This window comes from Stegostoma tigrinum, chromosome 12 (assembly GCF_030684315.1).
Source record: "Stegostoma tigrinum isolate sSteTig4 chromosome 12, sSteTig4.hap1, whole genome shotgun sequence".
Lineage (NCBI taxonomy): Eukaryota > Metazoa > Chordata > Chondrichthyes > Orectolobiformes > Stegostomatidae > Stegostoma > Stegostoma tigrinum.
Window position 1 is genome coordinate 61,857,409 of NC_081365.1, and position 26,461 is coordinate 61,883,869.

The window sequence follows — 26,461 nt, forward strand, 5'->3', positions numbered from 1 at the left end:
CTCAGGAATCACATCACAGACTGTCTAACTTGACATCAAACACATCAATGCAGGATTAAGGTTTACAAGTCTAGATAAAACTTAAATTTGTCAGTGTTCGCTCCTAGAATTTAAATGGCAGGGGGCCCTTGGCTATTCTTTGGCTGTTATTAAAAAGCCAAAGAATAGTTTAGTGCATGGCAGCTGACTTTTTCAAGAAACAAAAACCATTTAATATATTTTATTTTCCTATCCAGTTTCAGCACTTATCTACATTAATCAATATATTTTGTTTACAAAAAATTCCTATTAATTTGGTCTTTCATGTATCTCAAGACAGATATCACATGATTATGAAAACATTAGCTGATGTATTCTTACACTTGCAGCATAAAATATAACAGGTTCCATGGACTGAGAAGAGAATCCTATGGTGTATAACACTGCCACCTAGCTCTCACTTAGTTGAATGTAATTTGTCTTTCAATATATTACTATGGGAAATGGTTTTGTTTTAATGCTTTATAGTTTATTCAATAGATAAAAAAAGATATAGCACCTTTCGTGACCTCAGGACGTCTCAAGCCCTTTGCAGTTAATGAAGTACTTTAGAAGTGTGGTAACCATTGCCTTGTAGGAAACATAGCAGGGAATTGTTCGCAGGCTCAAAGACCAACAATGTAAACACAAATCAATTTTATTAAGTGATATTTTGTTTGAGGGATAACAGCTGACTAGGATCAGTATTAGCAAAAATCCCTTGAGCTTGACAGTAGATGGTCACAATCACTAAATTTGACTGCATATCTTTTCCAATCAGATTATATGAAAAGTCTTAAAAACATGTACATCACAATCAAGGTGTTGGCTTATTTTTTGAAAAGCCTCGATTTGGTAGCCAGTTCTCTTCCATAAGATGGGAAACAGGAATTCTGACGCAGCTGCCAACTTACAGAAACTTCAACTGACAATTAGCCTCTGATCAGTACCAAAAATAGACCTTTGTAGACTACTCTTCCATTGGCAACATCAAAGTTGCAACCTCAAACGGACAAACTTGCTGAAACATAGCTCGGCAAGTGAACATCACAGACTCACTCGCTCTAAGCAATATCGTAGATCAGTCATTTTTTTATTAGAAATATCACAAGTTTAAAATAACGAACATCAGAATAGATAAAAGATACCTGTTTTGATAAAAACGTATCACTACAGCTTTTAAATTATTAAATGATTTTCAAGAAACTTCTACAAATCTTAGTCTAAAATACCCACTCCCAATTTTGACTCATAAATAAAATTGGTTCCTTTTGTTTCACAGACTTAATTTTTAAAGTCTTTATGAAAGAAAGCTTGAAATATAATAGTGACTTAAATTGGTACATTGATAGTTTTCAGAAATAAACTCACTTTACCAAGTTCCGTGGAATACTATTTTATATAAAATTTAGTAAACTAGGGCATGAAAAGACACTGGAGGAAAGATTTGATGCATCTATATAAAATTTCTACCCAATTTCTGACCCAAAAAGGGGAAGCTGTTGCAGGTATTCTGACCATCAGTGAGTCACAGTAGCTGTGTGGACCCAGGCAGAGGATACTGGTTCCTTTCAGTCCTGTGAAAATGTAATTGGGGGAAAAAAGGTGGCTTCTTTTTTGAGGGGTCTTCAGCAACTGCTTAACCACTGGGTAGATTGTTCAAGTCCTGGTTCAATACATGTAAAGCTAGTGGAAGTAATAATGGGGGTCTTGCAACCAGCAATGGATGTCGTTTGCTTAGTAAAAGCAAACATTTGCCTGTTTAGGACAGAACGGCTTGCTTTCCCATTGATATTCATAGCTCATTTGATGACACAGGGGCAGATCCTGCCCTTAATTTCCCAGGTGCAAAACCAATGGCTGCACATTTAATTATTCGAACCTCCAACAAGAGTTCCTGCCCCAAGAAATTACATATCAGTGTCTTCAAAGAATTTTAAAAGCTTGTTGGTGCATACATTGCACATTCAGCCAGCAAAATATAAACTTTAAAACAGTGAGCACAGGAATTAATTGAAAGTAATGGAGCTTTGTCAAGTAATTTCTGGGAATTTTGGCCATATTTTCTCATAATTAGACAAATGTTAAAAATACAAGGCAAAAAAAGTAGGCAATTCAGCCATTTCAAGAAACTTGTTGGGATAGTCATTTTAGTTACAAACATTCACCATATCAGACTTGTTTTCTGCCAAGTCAAAACATCATGTTACTAGCCTTTTTGTACTCATACATTTAATGCAAAACATTTTCTTAAAAATAATTTGCACACACTCGTGAAAGAATTTATGAGTCAAAGCACGGCTTTCAAACAGTGTGTGCAATTTTAATAGTCATACATTAATGTAATGTGAACGATACATAACCTGGAGGAGATGAGGAGGCTAAGCATTGACTTTACAGTCACAGTGTCATCAAATGTCAAAATAACCGAACAGACACTAAGTCCAAGTAACACATTATGATGTCTACCTACTTTGAAATCCTTATGCATTGGATACCCATTTCCTCCCTCATTAATCATATACTAAACATGTCACTGCTGCAACTTCTGTTTTGTAATGAGTTCTTTAAGTTGATGCATCTTGTTATCTCTCAAAGCATCACGAATGGACTGGAAGAAGCCAAAGTAGTGATGCTGGTTATGAATCATGAGAAGAACTCCGGCCAGTAGCTCGTTTGTTATGAGAAGATGATAGAGGTAGGCACGTGTATGGTTTTTACAGCAATAGCAGGAACAGTCCTCCAACAAGGGCCTGAAATCAGCACGGTACCTGAATGTCAAGAGTCACAGAAACACGTGAAAAATAGACACCTTTAAAGCAACCAGAGAATCGTTAGATCTCTCAACAATACACGATAAGCCACAAACTTTAGTACCTGTAAAAAACTAAAAATGAGTGACAGTTATCAGGGAATGCAAAATTATGAGAATTGCATTATACTCTATTTATTGAATTCTTTTTCAGAGCATCTATTCCATCAATAATTCACTGAGGTAGAAAATGTTAATTATCCAACTTTGTGATTTGTACATCCTTGCAAACTAAGTAATTTAAAAGGATAACATATCTTAGCATAACTGCCCGTGAGAAATAATTCATTATAATTACCCTCAAGAATCATTTTTGTCTTCCACAGGTTAAGAGTTCTATTAGGTATCCATCCCATAAAAGGAACAGATGGTTTAGTGGGTGCAAGCAATGGCTGTGAGAGAATTATTGAAAGCTTCCAAGTTTAATTAATAGTTTGGCCTGTCTGAACTGTCTGCAGCATGACAAGAGAGTTATACAGAGGATGCTGTGAAGAGAAACAATAACGCCAGAGCTTTCAATGCTGATAAATCTGCCACTACGTACATTGAAAATTTTGTGCCTGTCACTTTGGGGACTACAAAGGCAAAATGATGGGCACAATCTCATACTGACTTAAGAATGATTAAATGAGCTAATAAAGTTGTGACAAAAGCTATTTTCTCCAGTTTGGAGCTAGGAAGACATATCCTTAAAGTTAAGGCCAATTCATTCATGGGCAATGTTAGGAAGTGATTCCTCACAAACAATAATCTGGAACTCTCGCAACACAGACTAGGTCATTTGAAAATTTCAGAAGTGAGTTAATTATTTGTTTGTTAAGCAAAGGCATTATGGATTACAAAATCAAGCTGTTTGAGTCCAGGCAGAAATCACACCAAAACCAAGTAAACGGTGGAATTGGTACAAAGGACTGAATGACCCACTCCCATGCCATATTCCAATCAGACTCAATGCAAGGGAGGTCGAACAGGCTTGTTGCTGGGGAATCCACGTGAAGAATGATCAACTGGGACAAAACACCAAAAAAAAATTCTGAACGGTAGTGAACAGAGGCGTGCAATACAGGAGAAACAAATACTGGAATAACATGTTGGCAACTGAAGACAGCGGGATGCAGCCGCAATTCATCTGTTTCATTCATGATAATGGAACATTATTCTTTTTTACAAACATAAGCAAAGCATTCGTCCGGAAACCAGAAAAAAGCAGGAATATCGTAATTCACTGTGAAAGTAAATCTCCAATGCTGGAAAAGTATGTCAAGATGTTTGGTTACTATACAAAGCTGACACTGATCGGATACTGAACTACAGGAGCCCTCAGAAGAGGAATTAAATCAGCATTTTCTGCTACATTGCCAGGGTTGGACGGTTTGAACTGTAGGGAAGAGGCTAAATTGACTGGCACTATTTTCTCTGGAGCGTTGAAAGCTGAGGAAAGACCTTGTAGAGATTTATAAAATCATGAGAGGCATGGATAGGGTCAGGCCAAGGTCTTTTTTTCCCAGGATGAGCAGAAGTCCAAGATTAGAGGGCATAGGTTTAAGGTAAAGGGGAAAGAGTAAAAAATGGGATCTCAGGAGCAACTTTTTCACAGAGGGTGACGTGTGTATGGAAGGAGCTGCCAGAGGAAGTGGTGGAGGCTGATACAGTTACAACATTTGAAAGGCATCTGGATGGCTATATGAGCAGGAAGGGTTTAGAGGGACAGGTGCCAAATGCTGGCAAATGGGACTGGGTCAGTTTAGGATATCTGGTCGGGGTCGGCATGGACTGAAGGGTCTATTTCCATGCTGTACAGCTCTGATTCCAAATCATATAGAAAAACATTATTTATAGGATAGACTTTACTGAACATTTCATGCATATTGAATACGACAGTTTATTAAAAATTCAGTCAACACTTACTGTTCGCTTCTCAGGTCAGTTGTAAAAGGAACGGCCTTGCCCCCACTGTCTGAGGCTTGGTTACTAATCTTGTTGTCCCCACAGCCATTTCGTTCCAGCACTGAAATATAATCGCAAGTACTCTTTAGAACTTTAGCTTTACCTCATGTTATACAATGTGCTCTTACTGTTCACAACAATTGGTGAAATTTGACATTAAAGAAAGCTTTCAATAGTTATTGCATCATTCACGAGACATTTGATTCAGTTGTAGTGATGTAACTGATAAACTGAAATTTGTTAACAATCACTGGAGCACATGCAAGAACTGTTTAGAATGTCCCTTATTGTCACATGTACTCAAATACAGAAGTATAGGAGTAGAGTGAGAAGTTTTACAATGTCGCCTCTTATAGGACCACCTTAGGTATAAAGGCCCTCGGTATAAATCTTAGGTAAGTTATTAAAAACGAATTTTAATACAATGTTTTTGAGAAGAAACTGCAACAGTAATTCATCTGACTGCCTTAAGTCTGTCCACCAGCTCTGGTGTACAATCTCAGCAGTATGAAGGTGTTCTCTCCTTTTGTCTGGATGAGTGTGGCTCCAATAACACTCAGGAAGCCTGATACCATCCAGGAATATGTAAGTCAGTTAGGCTGGCATTTCATACCCACCACAAACAAAGCATTGTGGAAGTAGTGGGTACCATCTTTAAGATGTACTGTAGGCAACAGAACGCTGTTCCTTTGACAACATCTCCCAAACCCATGACCTCTACCATCCAGAAGGACAACAGCAGCAGACACATAGGAACACAGCCCCTGCAAGTGCCCCTCCAAGTCTTCACTATCGTGACATGGGGCTACATCACTGATCCTTCAGTGATACAGTATCAAAACCTTGGAACTCCCTTCCTAACAGTAATGTCAATGCATCCACAGTAGGTAGGCTACAACAGGTCAAGAAGGCAGCTCACCACCACTTTCTCTAGGGAAATTAGCAATGCACAATAAAGCTCAGTGTGCAAGTTGAACACACATAACATAATCGTATATTTAAACAAACATTGTGGCTGTACTTTAAAAGATGTATGAGAAAGCAAACAGAACAATGAGAAGATCAAGGCTTCCTCAATGTTAAAAGAGAGTGGAGAGACTTTAGGTAAACAGTTAATTAATTTAGTTGTCATGACTCACAAATAATCTTCACATTTCAGATTCAGAAGGTTGCATTTTTCATATAGGACATTTTCTTGAATAGCTCTTTTCACCCTCCAACAGAGGTTAAGTGAAAATAGTCTGTAGTTTATTTGACGGTGCTGCACACTGCAAACCAAATTCATGGCAGTATGGTTGTGTAGCATTCTGTACTAACATAGGAAGGATTAAAGAACAAGTTCCAGCAAAAAGTACAAACAAAAAATCAGTGAGAGGTTGGACATACTCTGCATTTGACCTGACCCAAGCCTTAACCCATAGCCCCAAAGGAGGTTTATATTTCAAGCAGCGTGCAAACACCATTCTTAGTTATTGTTATTTTCCAGAAATCCCGTGAATCCACACTTCATTTTTCCATTGTCCAGCTCACTGACCAACCCTCTTAAATGACCAGACTGAGCATTTCAGAATATAACCACACAATCACATTTGAATAAACTGCACCATTCACAAAAACAATATAAATATCATACATTCCCAAAATGCAAATTCCACTGTATGCTTTGTCACATATTATCAAAAAACAGAATTATCATGATGCAAAGAGCACAAAAATAGCAAACTACAAAGTATATTACAAATGCTGATCTCAAAACTGAAATACTTGAAGCAATTATCTGATAACACAAAAAGGCACAAAAATATTCATTACTGCCAATCTTTTTTTGTATAGAGATTGTTCAAGTAGAAAATCAGGTTTTCCTCACTGCCTCAGTAAAACTGCTTCAATTCACCATTTAGGACAAGGAGTTTGCAGGGTTATCTCTGATATTTGCTGAGGTAGCTTCTCTCAGCCACTATTCTCTCACTAAATTAGGTGCTGCACCAGGTCTCAGTTCACCATGTAGCTGCAGGCAGAAAACCAAGGGTGGCATTGAACCCAGGTCCCAGGTGCTGCGAGGTAGCAGTGCCAACCAGTGAGCCACCATTCCGCCTTTGGTGAAAGCAGAGTCTGACTGTAAAGTATGAGGCATGGTAGGAAGACAAACTTATTCATGGTTTGGATGAAGGCTTTGGCAACATATTGTGCAAATTTGCAGACGACAGTAAGATTTGTGCAAATGTCAGGACTGTACACAAACCTGGAAATGTAGATCTCAACCAAGACAAAACAAAATCTTTGAGGGCTGCAGATGGATCCTGTCATATTAGGAGACTGACTCAAGATTGACAAATGATAGTTAATTACAATATACACAGCATTATGGGAAGGGCTAGTATTTATCATTTATTCATCCTTTGGGGGAAAAGGTATTAAAAAGGTGGAGAAGGAAAGAGATCTGGACAGTCTGGTGCACAAGTCTCTAAAATACATAAATAATACTGGGAAACGCCAGCTACAACACATAGGGTGCTGAGGTCTTCAAAGAACAATTGACCGTTTTGCCATTTTACAAAATGATGATAAAAAAAGAGAAAAATATTTGTTGGAGTTGTTGAATTTAAAATAAGTACAATAGATTTATAAATATTATTGCAGCATAACATTTGTGTTAATTATGATCTTAATACGTGCAGCCCTAATTTGTTATTTGCCATTAATTTCAAAGCATCTTCTCATTCAATCCTAATTGCAGGTATCAGATCATTATTAGAATAAACCTTCCAGATAATACATTTTAACACACTAGTTAAAACCCAGGGTGCAAAATGTTTAAATCAGGGCAGTTTTCTTGCATAATAAAATGCTTTACCCAAGCTGTAGTTGACCTTTTTAAAGTTGCAACATGTCACTATTATTAAGTAAAGAGTGGAATGGATCAATTAAATATTAACAGTATTGTTAGTGAATGTGCAAATCAGAGAGGCTTGTAAGTTTGAGCCTCTGGGTTAGAGGCATTCAGCAATACATTTCACGATATTAAAAACTGTTTTTCTTCTTTAAAAATGTGTTTGCTGATTAATAAAGGGCAAATGCACTCATGCATTTTTTAATATGTAGAAAATAGAAATAGCTGCATTTAACAAAACAATGATAATTCGTTCAAGGTTTTAAGTTACTACTAACTTACTTGAATAAATGTGGTTCCTCTCACATTGTTGAATTGTCATTGTGTTGTAAGCAGATATAAGTTGTTGGTCTTGTACATGATGTAAGGGACCAACAAGATTCTTTTGTTCTGCTGGGATACAAAGGAATTCATTGTGGTGCGTACAGTATATTAAGTCCCTTGATCTCCTGATTCTCAGCCAGTACATGCCTTGTTCTGAATTCAATGCTGACATTGTTGATCTCCATTTTCAGAGGATCAGATTACAATTACTTATTACTCACCTCAAAATTCCACATATTTATTTTATTTCTTAAAGGAAATCAACTTCGGAAACAACGAACAAACTCTACAAGTGCCAGTCAGAAATAAATCCGCAGCCAATCTGAAAGTAGTTGATAATCTTGTTTAACAGCACAGATCAGGACATTAAGCCCTTCCTATTGCTTACACATGTACAGTTTGCAGAGCTAAGGATCTGCCAGTGGGACAATGAAACTAGTAATTAGCTAGTGCACAGCCAAGAGGGATATGATAGGTTGAACATCCTCTTCCTGCATGACATTGATTCCAATAAAACTGCTGAAATAAAGTATGTTCCAAATAAAATTTGTCTTGTTCGGTATGTTTTTACAGGTTTTAGCCACCACAAGGTAACTAGTTTAAAAACCAAGTCATGTCTCACCCGCAGTTCCATCTTTAAAGATTAAAGGATCAAATGCAAATCTGGTTCAGATCATAATATTGGACATTGGTTGGGTCTGGTAGGAGACAATTGGCGGAGAAGTTAACTTTTGTACACAGCCAACCAACATGATAATGGAGTGACTGGGACCTATGAACTAAAGTGGACATCTTGCAGCAGATCCAATGGTCTCACAGCAAAATGGACTAAAACACCTGAATATACCCACTATTTTCATTGAAATCCAAACCAGAACAAAGAATGTTAATATGCAACTTACACTATTAAATAAAGATGTTATTCAAAACCAGGCTTCAGTTCAATGCCAGGTTTACGGCCATGAAACAGGTAACACTGACAGTGAGTAATCGCTTCTGCTATTCTGTACTACAGGAGGTTGGACTGAGCAGCTCTCTTGGTCATAGTTATCCATATTTTTAACCAAATTATTTCAGAGTTAACAAGTTATTGACATGGCATCCGCACACAAACCTGGAAATGTAGCTCTCAACCAAGACAAAATAAAAATCTTAGCAAGTAAACTTGTCTCGATATTTCTAAATTCTGAACTCTCAATAATTAAATATCTAGAATATATAAGTTTGTATGTAAAAAAGAGCAAATCTCTAAACAGTAACATTTCAATGCATCCAACTGCACAACCAGCACACTTCCAGCTTTTTTTTAGTATTTGTTCTCTCTTGGGATATTACATCACTGGCTGGTCAGCAGTTACTGCCCGTCCCTAGCCACACTTGAGAAGCTGGTAGTGAGCTGCCTCCTTGAATCATTGCTACCCATGTGCTGTAGATAAACCCACAATGCCTTTAGGGAGAAACAGCAAGGATTTTGACCCAGTGACACTACAGCAACAGCGGTATATTTCCAAGTCAGTGCACTCATTGCGACAAGGTCAGCCAGGTGGACCTCAAAATGAGTCCCCTGATTGGACCAAATTAACAGCTCCAATCAGGGAGCTCTGACAGACAGTTTTGCAAAAAACAGGACTGTCAGACATTTTATCACTCTGACAGCTGGCTCTGAGAGCGCTGGATCAGTGTGAAGGACTTTCCACATGTAAAAAAAGGATGACTTGGTGAAGGGATACTGGTTTTTCTGGAGTTATTTCAGAGGATGGTGAGTGGATTGTAACATTTTGATGCCGGGGGGTGGGCAGATTTTGAAACTGATGAAGTCCACTGTGATAGCATTAGATTGTAGGCTTCCAACGCGGAATATGAGGTGCTGCTCCTCCAGTTTCTGGGTGGCGGCACTGTGATATTACAGGCGGCCCAGGATGGACATGTTGCCCAGGGAGCAGGAGGAGGAGCAGCAGCAGCAGCCAAAATGGTTCGTGACTGGAAGGTGTTGTTGTTTGTGGCAAAAAGAGTGCAGGTGCTCTACAAAGCAGTCTCCGAGCCTCCACTTGGTCTCACCAATGTAGATGAGGCTACTCAGGAGCAACAAATGCAATGGATCACATTGACCAACGTGCAGGTGAACCTCTGTCTGATGTGAAACGTTTGTTTTTTGCTTTGAATGGAGTTGAGGGGGGAGGTGTAGGGGCAGGGAAAGGTGCTGGGGCTGATAGGGTTAGTGGGGCGTGTGGAGCAGACGAGGGAGTTGTGGAGAGAGCGGTCCCTAGGAAAGGCAGATTGGGTGGTGTGTGAAATATCTCAGGTTGTGGGGTCAGACTGCAGATGGCAGAAATTGTCGAGAATGGTACGTTGAATACGGAGGTTATTGGGGTGATCTTTCCTGTTTCTTACGTTCTTGTTACTGATTAGGCAACATCGTACAAGGTGGTGAATATGGGGTGACTGACCTATATCAGGCTGCTGACATGGAGGTGGTGAGGAAACAAAGCCTGCTCACAGTGCAAATGGCTCATATACTCTTGCTGTTCCTAAACCTGACCTACATTCAGGTAGGCAAAAACACGTCATGAGTAAAAAATTGGATGTCTTACTATGGAGAGCATGGCAATCTTTGTTTATTCACTGCATAATGACAATACAATTCTGTAACTTTACCTTCTGCCTCTGGATCCACCTTGTATTTAAAGTTGAACGTCAGAGCTCTTCCTTGTTCAGTCATTAGATAGGGAAAGAAACCTTCAAACAAATCCACTCCTCTTGATATGCACTCCAGCACTTCATCTGGCTTTCCAATTCCGTGGATCAACCTAATATTGTGGGAGAGAAGAGGAGGAGACAGAAATGCGAATAAATATCACAATATAAATAAGAGATGTGCAACAAAGCAGTCACATTCTGGAATCCAGTTAGCTTTCTTCAAGAGCCATGATCAAAAGAGCACAGAAACAGAAAATAGCGGGAATACTCACACCAGACAGGATTATGGAGGCAACATCATTCTGAAATGCGGTGTTGTTAAACACTTTTGGAAGGTGAAGCTCGTACTGTCTCTCAACTTGAACCTTGGCTCACAGCAAGGGTTCAGGAGACAGAAACAGTGAACGAGAGAGTCAGGAAGTGGGAACTTTGGTGAAAGGGGAGGTTAGTGAGCAGCAGAGGCCAAGAGCCTGGGGTTACCAGCAAGAGGATGATGTGGGAAGCAGAACAGGCTGCTAGCCAAGAGGCTCAGCAGTGAAAAGGTATGCTAGGGAGAAGAATAGGACAATCAGGCCACATGACCCTACATCAACCCAACTTTACAAACAAGTTTACAATGACACTCAAAGTTAATCGAGGAAAAAGGCCCCATTAAATGACCAATGTTATTTCACATTCACATAACTCAGGACAACAAAATGAAATCAACAATATTCCAGTTATCAGAAAGAGATGCCACTATCTTTGCTGCTGTCATAAGTTCCTAAGCTGCTTTAAAATAAAAGGATTGGTGACATGAGTTTATTAATGCCTATTCAAATAAGACAGAGTAATTACATATTATACATTTTTCCTTACCTGGGTTTGTCTTCAGGTAGTTCTCCTGTGACTGAGGCGATTAAGTTCAATTTTGAGTTGTCAGGCATATCCTCTCCCTGAAAACCATCCAAAAGAAAACCTCCAACTGGCCGCTTAATAGTTTCTCTAACGGACCTCAGTCTTTCTTCAAGAACGTCTCCTCCTTCTATTACACCTAGAATCTCACTGTTCTTCAGCACCTGACACAAAGTTATAAACACCAAATGTAGTAACTTTGTTTTAATTTACTGCAGTGCATCTTTTACAAAAACGTTGCTCCTCTATGAAATATTAAAAGTTAAATTTGCAATTTCTACCACATTTTAATACTTCAAAACGGATAAGTCAGCCTAATGCCCACACTGAAAATATTTTTAGAGGCAACATCCAAGATAAAATTAATTGCCATTTAGAAAGGCATAGGCTAATAAGTTAGAACAAATTTGTGAAAAAGTTACTGTATGTGCAACTAACTTGATTTGAATTCTTTATTACGTAATTGAGAGGGGTAATGAGGGAAGTGTGACTGTTGTGTACATGGGCATTCAGTTCAGTAAAACATAATGGACTACTAAAATTGAATTCAATAGGATTATAGTGGTAGGGATGAAAACAAAATTGGTTAGAGGACAGAAAGCAGAGTTTACAGGTGAATATTTGTTAGAAGGAAGTACAGTAGTATCCCAATGGGTCAGAATTTGGACCACTGCTCCTTTTTGTTGTATCTTAATCGCTTGAATGTAGGTATACTGGTTTACAGTTGCTGTAACACTCAAATGCTGTACAAAAAATGGCAGACAGCAATAGAATTCAGGAAAGTAGAGGCATCAAAAAAAGGAGTCATCCAATTAACCCCAACAAGCCTGCTCCACCTTTCAAAATGGTGACGACAGATCATCCAACTTAGTACTCTGTTCCTACTTTTGTCCCATACCCTCTGATTCCTTTAACTCTTAATTACTGCAACAAGTTTTGTTTGAACTGGCACTCTCAAACTGGCAAAAATTATATACCTGAAATATCAGAAATTTAGTGTATTATCACAATCTTCGCAATGTCAGAATAGTCAACTGAGGGGGGGAGTTAGAAGGGTATCTGCTGGTAAGTTATATTTTAGGTAAAGTTGCATTATTATTTAAGTGATTTATGCTGCAAAGTATAACAGTGATGTTGAACATTACATTGCTACATATAGTCTATTTTTACATTGATTATAACTGGAATATTTGATCAACCAGCACATGCCTGGTCCCATAAGTGCTGGTTAATAAAATGGTTTCTGAATATTCACTGTCTAGAAAACATTCAATGTTTTGTGGCAGAGAATTCCACAGGCTCAACACAGTCTGGGTGCAGAAATTCCTCTTCAATAAACAGACTGCTAAAATGCACAGACATGGTAAAAGAAATTTAACACAAGTGCAAAATGATACTTTTTATAGGTAGAACGAGGGCCGGACAAATGAACTAAAAAATACAATTTTCAAGAGGGTCAGAGAAAGACTGTGTGTGGGCAGACGTTTGAAGATGACAGGACAAGTTGAGAAGGCTGATGAAAAAATTCAAGGGGAGTTTGGATTTATTATTAGAGAAATTTAATTCCAAAGTGCAAGGATTGTTTTATTATTTTGTGTTTTTAAAATCTGTGCATTCAAACAAGAAAGAGCTGTTTAAAACCATTATTTGAAAGAGTGGCTAAAGTTTTAAAAGCAAGTAACCTAACAACCATGTCGAGCATCTTCCAAACAGCTGCTTATTTTTATTCATTCATGGAAAGTGGGAGTCCCTGGCTGAGGCAGCATTACTTGCCTGTCTCCAGTCATCCTTAAGAAGGGGATGGTGAGCTGCCTTCTTGAACCACTGTGGTCCACTTGCTGCAGATTAATCTGCAATGTTGTTAGCAAAGGAATTCCAGGACTGTGACCCAATGACATGGAGCGATACGTTTCCAAGTCAAAATGGTGAATGGCTTAGAGAGGAACCTGCAGGTGGTAGTGTCCCCATGCATCTGATGTTGTTGTCCTTTGAGATGGAAGTGGTTGTGGGTTTAGAAGGTGCTGCCTCAGGAGCTTTGGAGAATTTCTGGAATGCATCTTGGAGATAGCATACACTGATGCTACTGTGTCACGTTGACTTTTCAAATCGAAGTTAAACAAAAACAATGGTACTCTCCATTCAAGTTATCATTTCTGGAGCACCTGACATTTTGTCCTCCTGTTTTCACCACAACTTGCTGCAAGCACCAAGATAGTACACCTTTGCTAAATTCTGTTCACTGATGGAAAATTTCTTAGAGTGCTGTGAGAAGCTCAAAGTCTGAGGTTTAATTTGTTCCTGTTTGGTTTCTAATTTCAAGGCTATTGCTCGAACATATTTCCGGTTCCTCTGAAACTGACCCTTTTTGCTGCCGCTAGTTTTAATGAATATTTACATTCTGATGAAAGAGTACAAAGCCTGAAATATTACGTTTTCTCTTTCCTAATCATTTTCAATACTTGATTTTCCTTCCTTGAATCTATTTTGGGTCCCTTGAAGAGAAACAATGCCAAATCTGTCAGAATTTAGCTTTTGGCATTTTGTTGCATTTCTAATTAAAAAGTGCCCATTGATGGTTTAAGACACAACAGTTCTGCTCAATAATATTTTATAACAACATTTTCACAATAAATCGCCACTTGGCTCATGGAGTCTAGGTTATTCCAGGTTTTTATTGAATTCAAATTTCACCACCTGCCATGTCCCCAAAACAGCAGGGTTCTGAATTATCAATCCAACAACGTTACCACAATGCCGCCATCACCCATATATTGTGTAGGGCATTAGGGCTATGAGTTCCAAAAGTCTAGTCTGACACAGTGGGGGACAACCTCAAAAACTCTTCCGTTTTTCAAAGACCAATCCTCTTCATATTTACCTTGGTGTCACATAAATGTCTTCAGTTTGGCGTAGGGAAATAAGAAAATGGCAGGTGAATGCAATTTGAAGCGTTCTTCCAAACTGGGGCAGGAAAAGTGACTTTTGTGGCAAAAAGAAGGAAACATTCATGTACAACACCTGGCCAAAAATCAAAAAAATGTTTTTAAAAAAATATTTACTCATTTATGGAATGTGGGCTTTGCTGGCATTATTTCCCAGCTTGCTACTGATAAAGAGTGCCAAATTTGAGGGGACCGACAACCAATATAGTGTATCTGATGAGTTTTGTGCCAAAAATCAAAGTTTAAAAGAAAGCTAATTTCCTGTCATAATAAATCTTTGCCAGCTGTATAACTCCTATCCAAATGTCAAAAAGTAGTTTCTACATTAATTTACCCCATTCTTAGAAGAGGGATATCTTGTGTTCAATTTTCAGTAAATTCATGATGTTCTTTTCAATGGCTCCATCATTTTGTGTTATAATCAGAACTGCTTAATAAATATATTAATGAAGCTGCTTTTACAACATTAGGAACATAGCACCATCACGTGGTATTTGCTCACATCTCACACACTTCGTAAACAGAATTGATTCTGCCACAAACTAGGAGCACAGGCAAACAGCTTCTTAAATTACTTTAACCAGAACAGATGCATTGGTTTAAAAGATGAAAAATTAGGAAATGTGCACTCTTGCTGTTTACACACCTGTGACCCGTCTAACAGTGGATCATAAGGCTTCCCTGTCCTAGTTGGGAAAGACAGATCAGTCCATTGACATGCTAAATCATGTTCTCATGATGAAATTGGGACTATATTTTATATTCATCATTTACTGAGTGAGCTGCAAAGACTCTGATGCAGGAATGCTTCCTCTGGCCCCATTACAAAGAAACTGAAACTGCTCTCTCCTCACTCCTGCGGTCAGTGCAGCCCAATCTAGTCACCAACCCCCAACAGCAAGTTCTGACCTTGAGCTTCTTGCAGATTATGACCTGAGCCCTGCAGTGAGGCCTGATCTTTACTGGTTTCCAGGGTCAATCCCCAAAAGTGGTGACCACGGCCTCCTGGTGCCGGATTTCCTGTTTGCTGACGCTGGGAAAATGTTAAAGAGAGCCTGATGTTAATATCATCAGGTCACGCAGATCACTGGGCTTTGTGGGTTTTAGAGAGATGTTCTGTCAAATCCTTCTAATCGGATATCAAATAATAATGTTCGAACTATTTCTAAGGAGGTCTGCAGTACTCAGAAATCCTGGTCATGCACAGTGCCTTCCTCATGGAATGCAGGTCATTGACAGGAACACATCATACATGATTTCTCCATTTAAAAACTGTTTTTTATTTTCAAAAGGTGCATCAGAAATTATTATAATATTGTCACATTGTGCTCTCAAATCTACAATGAGAAGAGAATTTCTAGTTCATTACTTGCAAGACTTAGAAAAACATTTATGATTTTGCTGCACATAGCAGAGAGGAGATCTCTCTCAGAGATGAGGTGCAATATGAACCTTCTTTCCATAACATCTCCCTACCTCTGAACTCTGATGCTCTTTGAGGCAACCGTCCAAGAAGGCCAGAGTACGATCCACTGATTTCTTTACCCTTTTCCTTGAAGTTCCTGGAGGAAGAGGCTCTCCATCTGCCATGCTTTGGTACCAGTGAGGCTTGAAGGCTTGTTGCATTGCCATAAATTTTGACAAAGTTATTTCAATTCGTCCACCTCCACCCCAAATCGATACAGTCTTTTCAGTTTGAAAGAAAGAAACAAAAAAAGACATTAGCTTACAATGGACCAAAAATCAAAAATAAATGAATTTGTTTTCATACAAGATTTTATTGCACTAATAAGAACGTTTTCACCTTTAAAAAATGATCTAATGATTACTTTTTAGTTATAATTTAAAATTATACTGTGCAAACCTCAACTTTTTCAAATATCTCATTCTGGTTATGTCTTACTTAAAATTAAATGGTGCGAACTCGCGGCCTACAACTGCCCGCCCCACCTCGTCTCAAAGTTCTACCTTCTCCTTGATGCAGTGATCAAGGCTTGGGTATTGTCCCGTAGGGATGAGAATCTTTCATCAGAAATGGTGACGTTTATCCCATAACCAAACAATCCTATAACCACACAACCACTGAGCATCGAAGTAAACAAGTTCAGAGCCAGCCTAAGAGATAAATTTAAGGCAGAATTTCAACTGTTCTGCCTCTTCAATAACTGAAGTAAAAATATAGATTTTGAACATGGGCAAAGGGAATCAGAACTACATTTTCTAATGTTGGCAATAAAACTTTGTTCTCAGTTTGAATCTAACTACAGCAACGATGAGCATCTCTGCTGACAGCCATGAGAAGACATGTAGTAAAAGCAAGGCAAGAGGATTGTCCAAATTACTATTTAAATTCTGTCACACGCTTGTAACAACTTACTTTGTTTGTGTTGTATCCTGATGGACATGGACTAGCTGGGTCATGTAATGAACAGTACAGAACTGACTCTGGCATACCTGTCATAAAATAGAATAAAATAAAATATCTTCTATATCAATCAAACAAATGAAGTCCAAAAAACCAGAAACCAAATAGAAATCTCATGTACGTTGGAAATTGTAGAGTGGCATGAGTGATGCCCAAACTTAACTCAAAGCAAGGATAAATCATGGACAAAATAATTAAGAAGGTAAGAGACAGCGACTACACTTTTCATCAAGGAAGTATTTGATTGAGATAGCGTCAAAGAGCAGAACTGGAGTCCATGGAAATCAGGGGCAAAACATGCCACAGGCTGAAATCACACCTGGCCCAAAGGAAGATACCAGTGGTTGACAGAGGTCAATCATCTCATTTCCAGGACATCGCTGCATGTGTTCCTCAAGCTCATGTTCTAGGCCCACCTATTTTAGCTGCATCATGACCATCCCGCTGTCACAAGGTCCAAATTAGGGATGCTCACTGGTGATGGCAGAACATTTAGTACCAACTGTGACTCCTCAGATATTGAAGCAGTCCATAAGCAAATTCAGCACAGTCTGGACAACACTCAAGGATGGGCATATACGTGGCAAGTAACATGAGCAGTTGGCAATGATCATCTCCAACAGATGAAAATTCAACCATCACCTCTTGACATTCTGTGGCTAGGAACTGTGCAACAAATAACTCACCCCTCATATCCCAACTACAAAGTGAGGGAATACTGTCTGCTTGCCTGAAAAGGTGCAGCTCCAAAAACAATTAAAAGGCTTGCCACCATCCAGGACAGAGAAACCTGCTTGATTGGCATCCTCTAATACCTTTATTATTCACTTGCTCCTGCACTAACATAGCATGCCAGCAGTGTGCGTCATCTACAAGATGCACGGCATCAACTCACTAAAGCTCCTTAGAAAGCACCCTTCAAACCCAAGATTCTTACTGTCTGGAAGGACAAAGGCAGCAGGTACATGGGAGCACCAAGACCTGTAATGTCCCTCCAACCCATACACTTTTTGAATGGGAACTGTATAATTGTTCCTACATAGTCAATGATTTAAAATCCTGGAATACCCTCCCTGTGATTGTATATTCACAAGATGGGTTTCAGCAGTTCAAGGTGGCAGCTCACCACCACCTTTTCAGTAGGAATGAGACACTGGCAATAAATGCTATGCCAGCCAGTGACACCTACTTCCCGTAAATGAATGCAAAAATAGTATATGGAGCATGCATGTTTATCAGAATTTAAAATAATTAGTACTGGATTTGAAGTAAAAGCGTATTTGTTATTGGTTACAATGAATACCTATGAATTTTCCAATTCCTTCTTTATACTCCTCCAGAACTTCATGATGCTCAGCACTGAAGAGGAAAATAACAAATAAACACTCATGAATAGAATAATACTACTGATAAAAAGTGTTAAGATATTTGCTAAGCAAATCCTTAGTTAATATCAGCGGCAGAATTACAATCTTGTTAATGCAAGCTTCATAAAATTCCAGCCTATGTATTCTGAAAAATATAACTTTTATGGTTTGATAAATAAAATTGGGTGTCAGCACTGATTATGTATGGCCTGGGGCTGATCACAGGCTTCGTGGTTGTGAGACCTGGAAATGAATCCAAACCAGCTGCAGACCTCCTGCCTTTATTGGTTTCAAGGTCATACTTGCAAATGACAAACATTCTCAGCACCGTTTCAACAACAGTACCTGAGAGACTGAAGCAGTAACTAGAATTTATTATATGTATGAAAATTTACATTTAATCCATGGTCATACTGAGTTTGTGTATGTTAACATTGTTACATAGCACAGCAACTGTGAGCTGAGTAAAACATTAATTTTTTTCTATTCTAATCAGGTCATAAAGATTAAATTGATCCACGCAGCCCGGAACAGACATTTTAAAGCCACAGACTTATCCAGAAAAGCACTGCCTCAAAATAAGACTTCTTCCTTCCTAAATCAGGTCATTTACAAAGTAATGTATTTCATTCTAAAAACTGATCCCAGTGGGGTCACCAGTTGAATTTTGGTGCTGAGAGCTCCAACTGAGTCCTAACAGATGCCCTGGCACCTTGAACTCTTTCAGCTTCTCAAAAAATATTGAGTGTTCCCTAACTGGCCAACCCATGAGTCCTGACTGCTGTCTGGTAAAACCCTGTGGAAAAACCGAGTGCTTCTTATTTTAAAATTCTGTAAAATATATATCTTCATGCAGCACCCCCACCACCCAATACACACTCAGCAATCTCTAATGTCCCCACTGCTGACTCTTAGTTCCACTGTCCCTCACCCCATCTATCCCAATTCCACCCACACAGCAAGCACCAAAACGGGGTTACTTTGGTGGAACATTAGGCCAGTCGTGATTTTAACCAGTGCATATAGGCAGGTATTGTACCTTATGCTTTCTGCATGTCATAATAGGAAAGCACTTCTTTAAAATAATTGTAGGTTGCTAATGTCTTTGTTATCCAACTACAATGCTTTCACAACTGTGTATTTACACAAATAACAGATGCCAATTTCTATTCCCGTCTGTATATGCTGATCAGGCAGTACGGCAGTAACACTCCTGAGTAATGAGGAGAAAATTATCATGCTTCTGTTGCTGTGCCTGACCTAGCTAAAAGCGAGACAATCAGGTGTGGTTAAGATTCAATTGCACTGCAATGGCTCCCATTTGCTAACAGTCATTCATTGGAGATACAGTGACGTTGTGGTCATGTCATCAATGAGGAATTCGCAGCTTAACTTGGGCCCCAAGCCTAAGCAGAAGTGTATTATATCCCCATCCAAAAGAAAGGTTCATAGCCACTTAGATTCACATTGGGATCAGTGTAACAGATCACCAAGCAACATTCATTCACATTTATCAGTAGACTGAAGAACTGTTTCCACACAAACATATCATACTATGGAATGCCTTATTTAGGATCTATAGAGGTAGAACTTATACTTAAGACGAGCTGATTAAACTTTTGAAAAAGAACACTGTAAAACAGTACAAGAAAAAGGACTGGACCTGCACTCTTACTATTCAAGTTAGAGAACATGTAGATATTCCCACCCAACATTACAATGAAACTAACAAGCAAAACATAGGGCTACTGGGATGACAAACAGCAGTCAAATGACATCACACAACATATTACATATATAGATCTCCAGGGTTCATTTCATCTGAAGGCAAAGAAACATTTCAACAGATATTCCTGAATTAAACCAAACCAAGTGAATATGCATCTTTGAATGGTGTTCCTATCCAGCATTTGACAGGTGCTTCTTATATTTACACTACACCTCAAGGACAGAAGAAAAAGGTATGTTTTATACTTGCACATACAGTGTTGACAATGTCAGGTGCACAGGTTCAGGAACTCCTTCAATAAGACTGAGTGTGTCATGGGTCAGATGTGGGACGCTGCCTGTCCGGGTATAAAGCAGGCAACCAGGAATGTCTATGTTTTTACTGCTGTTTCGTCCTACTTCAATCAATTTACCATGGCGACATCCATTCGCAACGCTGGAGAGGACTAATTTCATCCTTCTGACTGAAGTGAATGGTACATATGAAGTTTTGTTTGGAAGATCTTTTACTGAGTGTAGACTGACTGCTTTATATGACAGCCACAAGATGTTTGTGTAGCCCACGAAAAACGCGCAATAGCATTGAAGTTTCTGCGGGAAAAATAAGTCAAATGATATTTTAGTACATCTCTTCATGCTATTATTCAGAATAAATGTGTATTTTCTAATTCCAAATAAAAATTACTGCACCATTTTTAACTTTCAGAGTGATGAGTGATTTTTTTTGCACCTTTATGTACAAAGGGTATCAGAACCAGGAAAGGAGAAAATTTTGTGCTGTCTGTTATGTCCCATAAAGCCTTACTTCCACTTCTGCAAAGCAAACCTTCTGGAACAGCAGAAAGGTTTACGTTGCCATGCAAGCCAAGACAATGCCCCTGTCAAAGTTCCAGAGTGCAGCCTTACCCTGTTGCCAACTTCATGATTTTCATTGAATTTATAAACATTTCGCTCACCTAATGGCCAGAAACTGAATTTATTCTGAAACTATTCTGATTCCATTGAGCCAGAGCTCAACTGACAACATCAGTGAGCTCCATTGCTGCCAAGCCGTCAAAGAGAATCATCTTTCGTTATTTAAAGATCAATTCTTTTCTTTCATGTTGAGTTATATATCCATCCATACTTTATCAATTTTTGAGTATCTTTGTTCTACTTCACTTTTCCTCCTGATCTGTTTGACACTAAACGTGTCCAATTATTTCATTTATTTCCCATTCTACCTTATTTATGTTACAAATGTCTCTACATTTATCAGTCATTCTGATTTTGATGCATAGAACAGTGCAGCACGGTACTGGCACTTCGGCCCATGATGTCATGTCAAACTTTGTCCCTAATCCTAAGGTCTATCTAACCTCCACCCCTACCTCGTACTATCATCCATATGCCTGTCTAACAGCCACTTAAATGCCTCTAATGAGCCAACTCCATTGCCTTTTCTGGCAATGCATTCCACACTCCAACCACTCTGAGTAAAGAACCTACCTCTGACGTCTCCCCATATCTACCTCCACTCACTTTAAAACTATGTCGCCTCGTAATAGTTACCTCCACCCTAGGAAAAGGTCTCTGGCTGTCGACTCTATCTATACCTCTGATCATTTTGAACACCTCTATCAAGTCACCTCTCATCCTACGACGCTCTAAAGAGGAAAGCCCTAGGTCTCCCAACCGTTCCTCGTAAGACCTTCCCTCCATTCCAGGCAACATCCTGGGAAATCTCCTCTGTACCTTTTCCAACACTTCCACATCTTTCCTGTAATGAGGCAGCCAGAACTGGACACAATACTCTAGATGGGGCCGAACCAGGCTTTTGTATAGCTGGAGCATAACTTCACGGCTCTTGAATTCAATCCCTCCATTAATGAAAGCTAACACGGCATATGCCTTCTTAACAACTCTATCCATCTGGGTGACAGCTTTCAGGGATCTGTGGGCAAGAACCCCCAAGTTCCCTCTATTCCTCTACACTGCCAAGAATCTTTCCATTAACCCTGTATTCTGCTTTCAAGTTCTTCCTTCCAAAACAAATCACTTCACAATTTTCAGGGTTAAACTCCTTCTCAGCCCATCTCTGCATCCTATCAATGTTTCTTTGTAACCCAGAACAGCCCTCCGCTCTGTCCACAATGCAACCCACCTTCGTATTGTCCACGAACTTATAATCCACCTTTCCAGTCCTCCATCCAAATCACTTACAAAACTCACAAATAAAAGAGGACCCAGAACAGATCCTTGTGGTACGCCACTCATAGCTGAACAACATGTTTAATATTTTCCGTCCACTACCACCCTTTGTCTTCTCAGGGTCAGTCAATTCTGAATTCAGTCTGCACATTTGCCCGTATCCCATGCCTCCTTACCTTCCGCATGAGCATACCATGGGAACCTTATCAAATGCATTACTTAAATCCATGTATACCACTTCCACTACTCTTTCATCCATGTGTTTGGTCATCTCTTCAAAGAATTCAGTAAGGTTTGTGAGGCATGATCTACCCCTGACAAATCCATGCTGACTATCAAAAACCAAACTGTGCCTTTCCAAGTGATCATAAATCCTATCTCTCAGAGCCCTTTCCAATAATTTGTCCACCACTGACGTAAGACTAACTGGCCTGTAATTTCCGGGGTTTTCCTTATTCCCATTTTTGAACATTCAACATCCGGAAAACATGGTAAAAATTTTGAGGAAGTTGAAGATAGATAAGTCCCCCAGGCCAGATGGGATTTATCCAAGGATTCTATGGGAAAGGAGGGAAGAGATCACAGGGCTTTTGGTGATGATCTTTTCGTCCTCACTGTACATGGGTGTAGTGCCAGAAGATTGGAGAGAGGCAAACGTCATTCCCTTGTTCAAAATTGAGCACACACAATATGCATTCCTTAAACAATCTCCACATTTCAATTGTGCTCTTCCCTGACTGCGTCTGTTCCCATTTTATGTTACCCAGTTTTTGCCTAACAGAATTGTAATTACCCTTCCCCCAATTCTAAACCTTACCCTGCTGTATGTGCCTATCCTTTTCCATAACTATTGTAAAAGTAACAGAGTTATGATCAATACGCCAAAACGCTCTCCTACCAACAGGTCTAACACTTGGCCCGGTTCATTGCCAAGCACCAAATCCAAACTGGTCTCTCCTTGTGTTGGTCTACCTACATGCTGTGTCAGGGATCCTTTCTGAATGCACTGGACAAAATCCGCTCTATCTAAACTGTTACAACTAAAATGTTTCCAATCAATATTAGGAAAGTTGAAGGCAACTATGACTACAACCCCGTGACTTCTGTACCTTTCCAGTATCTACCTCTGCAGTACTGCACTGCACATCGCTAGTCTCAAGATAACCTTGCCATCATTCACAACACATTCAGGAAGACGAATAACATACCAAGGGCCTAGGAAAGAATCAGGGATCACTTCGTACAGATTCCTTTCTCCACACTTTTTTTTAAGATTGGTAAAACATAATGTGATGTCACCATTTCCTTCCTAGTTCCCTTTATTCTTGTACATTTGCCAATGTCTGGCACTTCCAGCCATGACCCTGTATATTGATTTATGAGACGAGATGACATAGGAGCAGAGTTGACCACACAGCCCATGGATAATGGGAACTGCAGATGCTGAAGAATCCAAGATAATAAAGTGTGAAGCTGGATGAACATAGCAGGCCAAGCAGCATCTCATGAGCACAAAAGCTGACGTTTCGGGCCTAGGATGAAGGGTCTAGGCCCGAAACGTCAGCTTTTGTGCTCCTGAGATGCTGCTTGGCCTGCTGTGTTCATCCAGCTTCACACTTTATCATACAGCCCGTGGATTCTACTTTGCCATTCAATGAGATTATGGCTGATCTGATAATCTTCAGCTCCACTTTCCTGTCTTTATGCCATAATCTTTGTTTCCCTTACTGATTAAAAATTTGATCTATTTCAGCCTTAATATACTTAATGGCCAAGTGTTTACAGCCTTCTATGATAAAGAATTCCACAGATTCACCATGCTTTGAGAGAAGAAATTCCTTATCTCTGGCTTAAATGTATGATCCCTTACTGAAGATTTGTGCTCCAGGTCTCCAAGCTCTTCCTGTTCAACTATACCATTGCATCTATTTAACAATGTGGTACAGCATGTCCATGGAAAGCAGGACAAATCCAATTCAGCCAATTACACCCCATCATTCTACTCTTGACTTTTAGTAAAATGATGCAGAGTTATCAACAGTGCTATTGAACAACTCTTGGTAGTGATAACCTGCCCACTTTTACTCAGCTCAGTTTCTGCCAGTGTTAATCAGCTCCTGACCTCAATAAAGCCTAAGCTCAAATATGGATGAACAAGTTAAATTCCAGCGGTGAGGTGAGAATGACTCTGTTTGACATCAAAGGCACATTTGACTAAAAATCCCCAGCAAAACTGGGGTTAATGGAGATCAGAGTCATACCCTGCACAAATGAATATAGTTTTGGCTGTTGGAGTTATATCAGATCCAGGACATTTCTGAAGGAATTCCTCAGGTAGAGTCCTTGGCCTAACAATTTTCAACTGTTTTATCACTGTTCTTCTCTCCATTGTAAGGTCAGAAGTGGAGATGTTTGTTGACAACATTCAACAGCACTCATGAATCCTCAGATACTAAAGTAATCCATGTCCAAACACTCCAAGACCTCAAAAACATCCAAGTGTGCACTGTCAAGTGGCAATTAAGCAGCAAAGACCATCTCCAACAACAGCAAATCCAACCATCGCCCTTCACATTCAGTGGCATTAACATGGTTGAGCACCAACTTTCAACATCCTCAGGGTTACCCTTGACCAAAACTGAATTGGACTAGGCATACAAGTGCAAAAGCAAAAGACGAAGCAGCCTATTTAATCAACAAAGGGTTTCAGCCTGAAATGTTGACTTCCTGGCTCCTCGGATGCTGTCTGACCTGCTATGTACTTCCAGTTCCACATTCATTGACTTTAAGCTTCCAGTATCTGCAGTCCTTATGGACTGCAAGTGGCTGGCATCGCATTCCTGTTCACTCACCATTCATCCTTAGGCAACACCTTTTTAACCCACAACCACCACCACCTAGAAGGACAAGTGCAGTAGATACGTGAACAACACCTGCAAGTTCACCTCCAAGCTACACACCGTCCTACTTATTCTAAGATAGTTCAAGTTTGGCATGATTCTGTCTTCACAAAGCAGAGGATAAAATCACTTTTGCTGGTAACACCTTTCTATTTCCAGATTCTTTCAACTGTACAAATGCTAACTGTGCAGTGGTGGAATTTCAATTCATTGTCCCCAGATCAAATTATCCAGTTAATTAGATACTAATCCACCAATTTGTCATTGAAACAATGTTTTATAGTAATAACTAAAGTTTAGGAAACAAGTAAATTTCAAATTGACATGGTACTCTCATTTGTTGCCAGTAATCTTGTATATGTTATACGGCACTGCTGTAACAGGGAAAATTCACTACTTCCAGGTCCCCATTTGAGCGTCCAGTGACAGGCTCTGGCCTAGTGTTAAACTGGATAGATGAACTTGAGAGTGAATTCACAGAGTCGTTCGGAGCTAGAGACCATTTTACCGGGTCTCCCAATGAGCTTCGTGACTGTAAAAGCCTAAACAATCTAAACAGATGTGCTTCCAATTGAGAACAGCAAGGAGTAACCAGCCCTGACAAACATAAACCGTCCCCCGCCGTTACCTTCACATGGCACCGCTCCGAGCACACAGGTAGCGTGACCTCAGGGGGAGGAGCTACGTACGACCATGTGATCGGGGCGCGCCGCATCGCCTCGAGCATGCGCAGCAGACGCCATAGCTTCGGGCCATTACAGCTGTGAATGGGCCCGAGGAGCGCGCGGCGTAGGTGAGATACCAAGAGCTGAGTGAACATCAGCAGGCCAAGCAGCATCAGAGGAGCAGGAAGGCTGATGTTTCAGGACTGGACCCTTCTTCAGAATTCACTTTTCTGAAGAAGGGTCTAGGCCCGAAACGGCAGCTTTCCTGCTCCCCTGATGCTGCTTGGCCTGCTGTGTTCATCCAGCTCTTGTTATCTCAGATTCTCCAGCATTTGCAGTTCCTACTATCTCTCACGTGCAGTTGGTGCCGTCTCTTTGAGAATGGGTTCAGGGAGCGTACACGGTGCGGGTGGTTCTGAATGATCGTGCAGCCTCCCGGACCCGAAACGTTAACTCTGTTTTCTGTGCCACAGATGCTGTCAGACCTGCTGAACTTTACCAGCAACTTTGTTTTTGTTCCTGATTTACAGCATCCTCAGTTCATTTAGTTTTTATCTATGCAGAGAGGGTTGTCGTAGAACAATAAAAAAGATGAGGTTAGGGACAATCAATTTCCGTCCGTCGGAGGGGGAGAGTCAGGAACACCGATTTAAGCGGCTTGG

At 39.8% G+C, this 26,461-nt stretch overlaps 1 protein-coding gene across 4 annotated transcripts; it reads right to left on the reverse strand.

Annotated features, from left to right (window-relative positions):
• Positions 1-620: 620 nt before the first annotated feature.
• Positions 621-25,820, reverse strand: qtrt2 (queuine tRNA-ribosyltransferase accessory subunit 2). 4 transcript variants are annotated; one of them, XM_048541210.2, is made up of 10 exons: positions 25,763-25,820; positions 20,458-20,635; positions 18,253-18,308; positions 16,902-16,978; positions 16,001-16,210; positions 11,547-11,746; positions 10,647-10,798; positions 7,950-8,060; positions 4,739-4,838; positions 621-2,789 (listed from the first exon to the last, which is right to left on the reverse strand). In XM_048541210.2, the coding sequence occupies exons 2-10, from the start codon at positions 20,466-20,468 to the stop codon at positions 2,552-2,554; spliced, it is 1,155 nt and encodes a 384-aa protein (XP_048397167.1). In that variant the 5' UTR covers positions 20,469-20,635; positions 25,763-25,820; the 3' UTR covers positions 621-2,551. The 4 variants fall into 4 exon arrangements, with proteins under 4 accessions (XP_048397167.1, XP_048397166.1, XP_048397164.1 ...); XM_048541207.2 differs by having other exon boundaries at positions 625-2,789; positions 20,301-20,635; positions 25,763-25,814; XM_048541208.2 differs by having other exon boundaries at positions 626-2,789; positions 7,950-8,057; positions 20,301-20,635; positions 25,763-25,814.
• Positions 25,821-26,461: the final 641 nt, after the last annotated feature.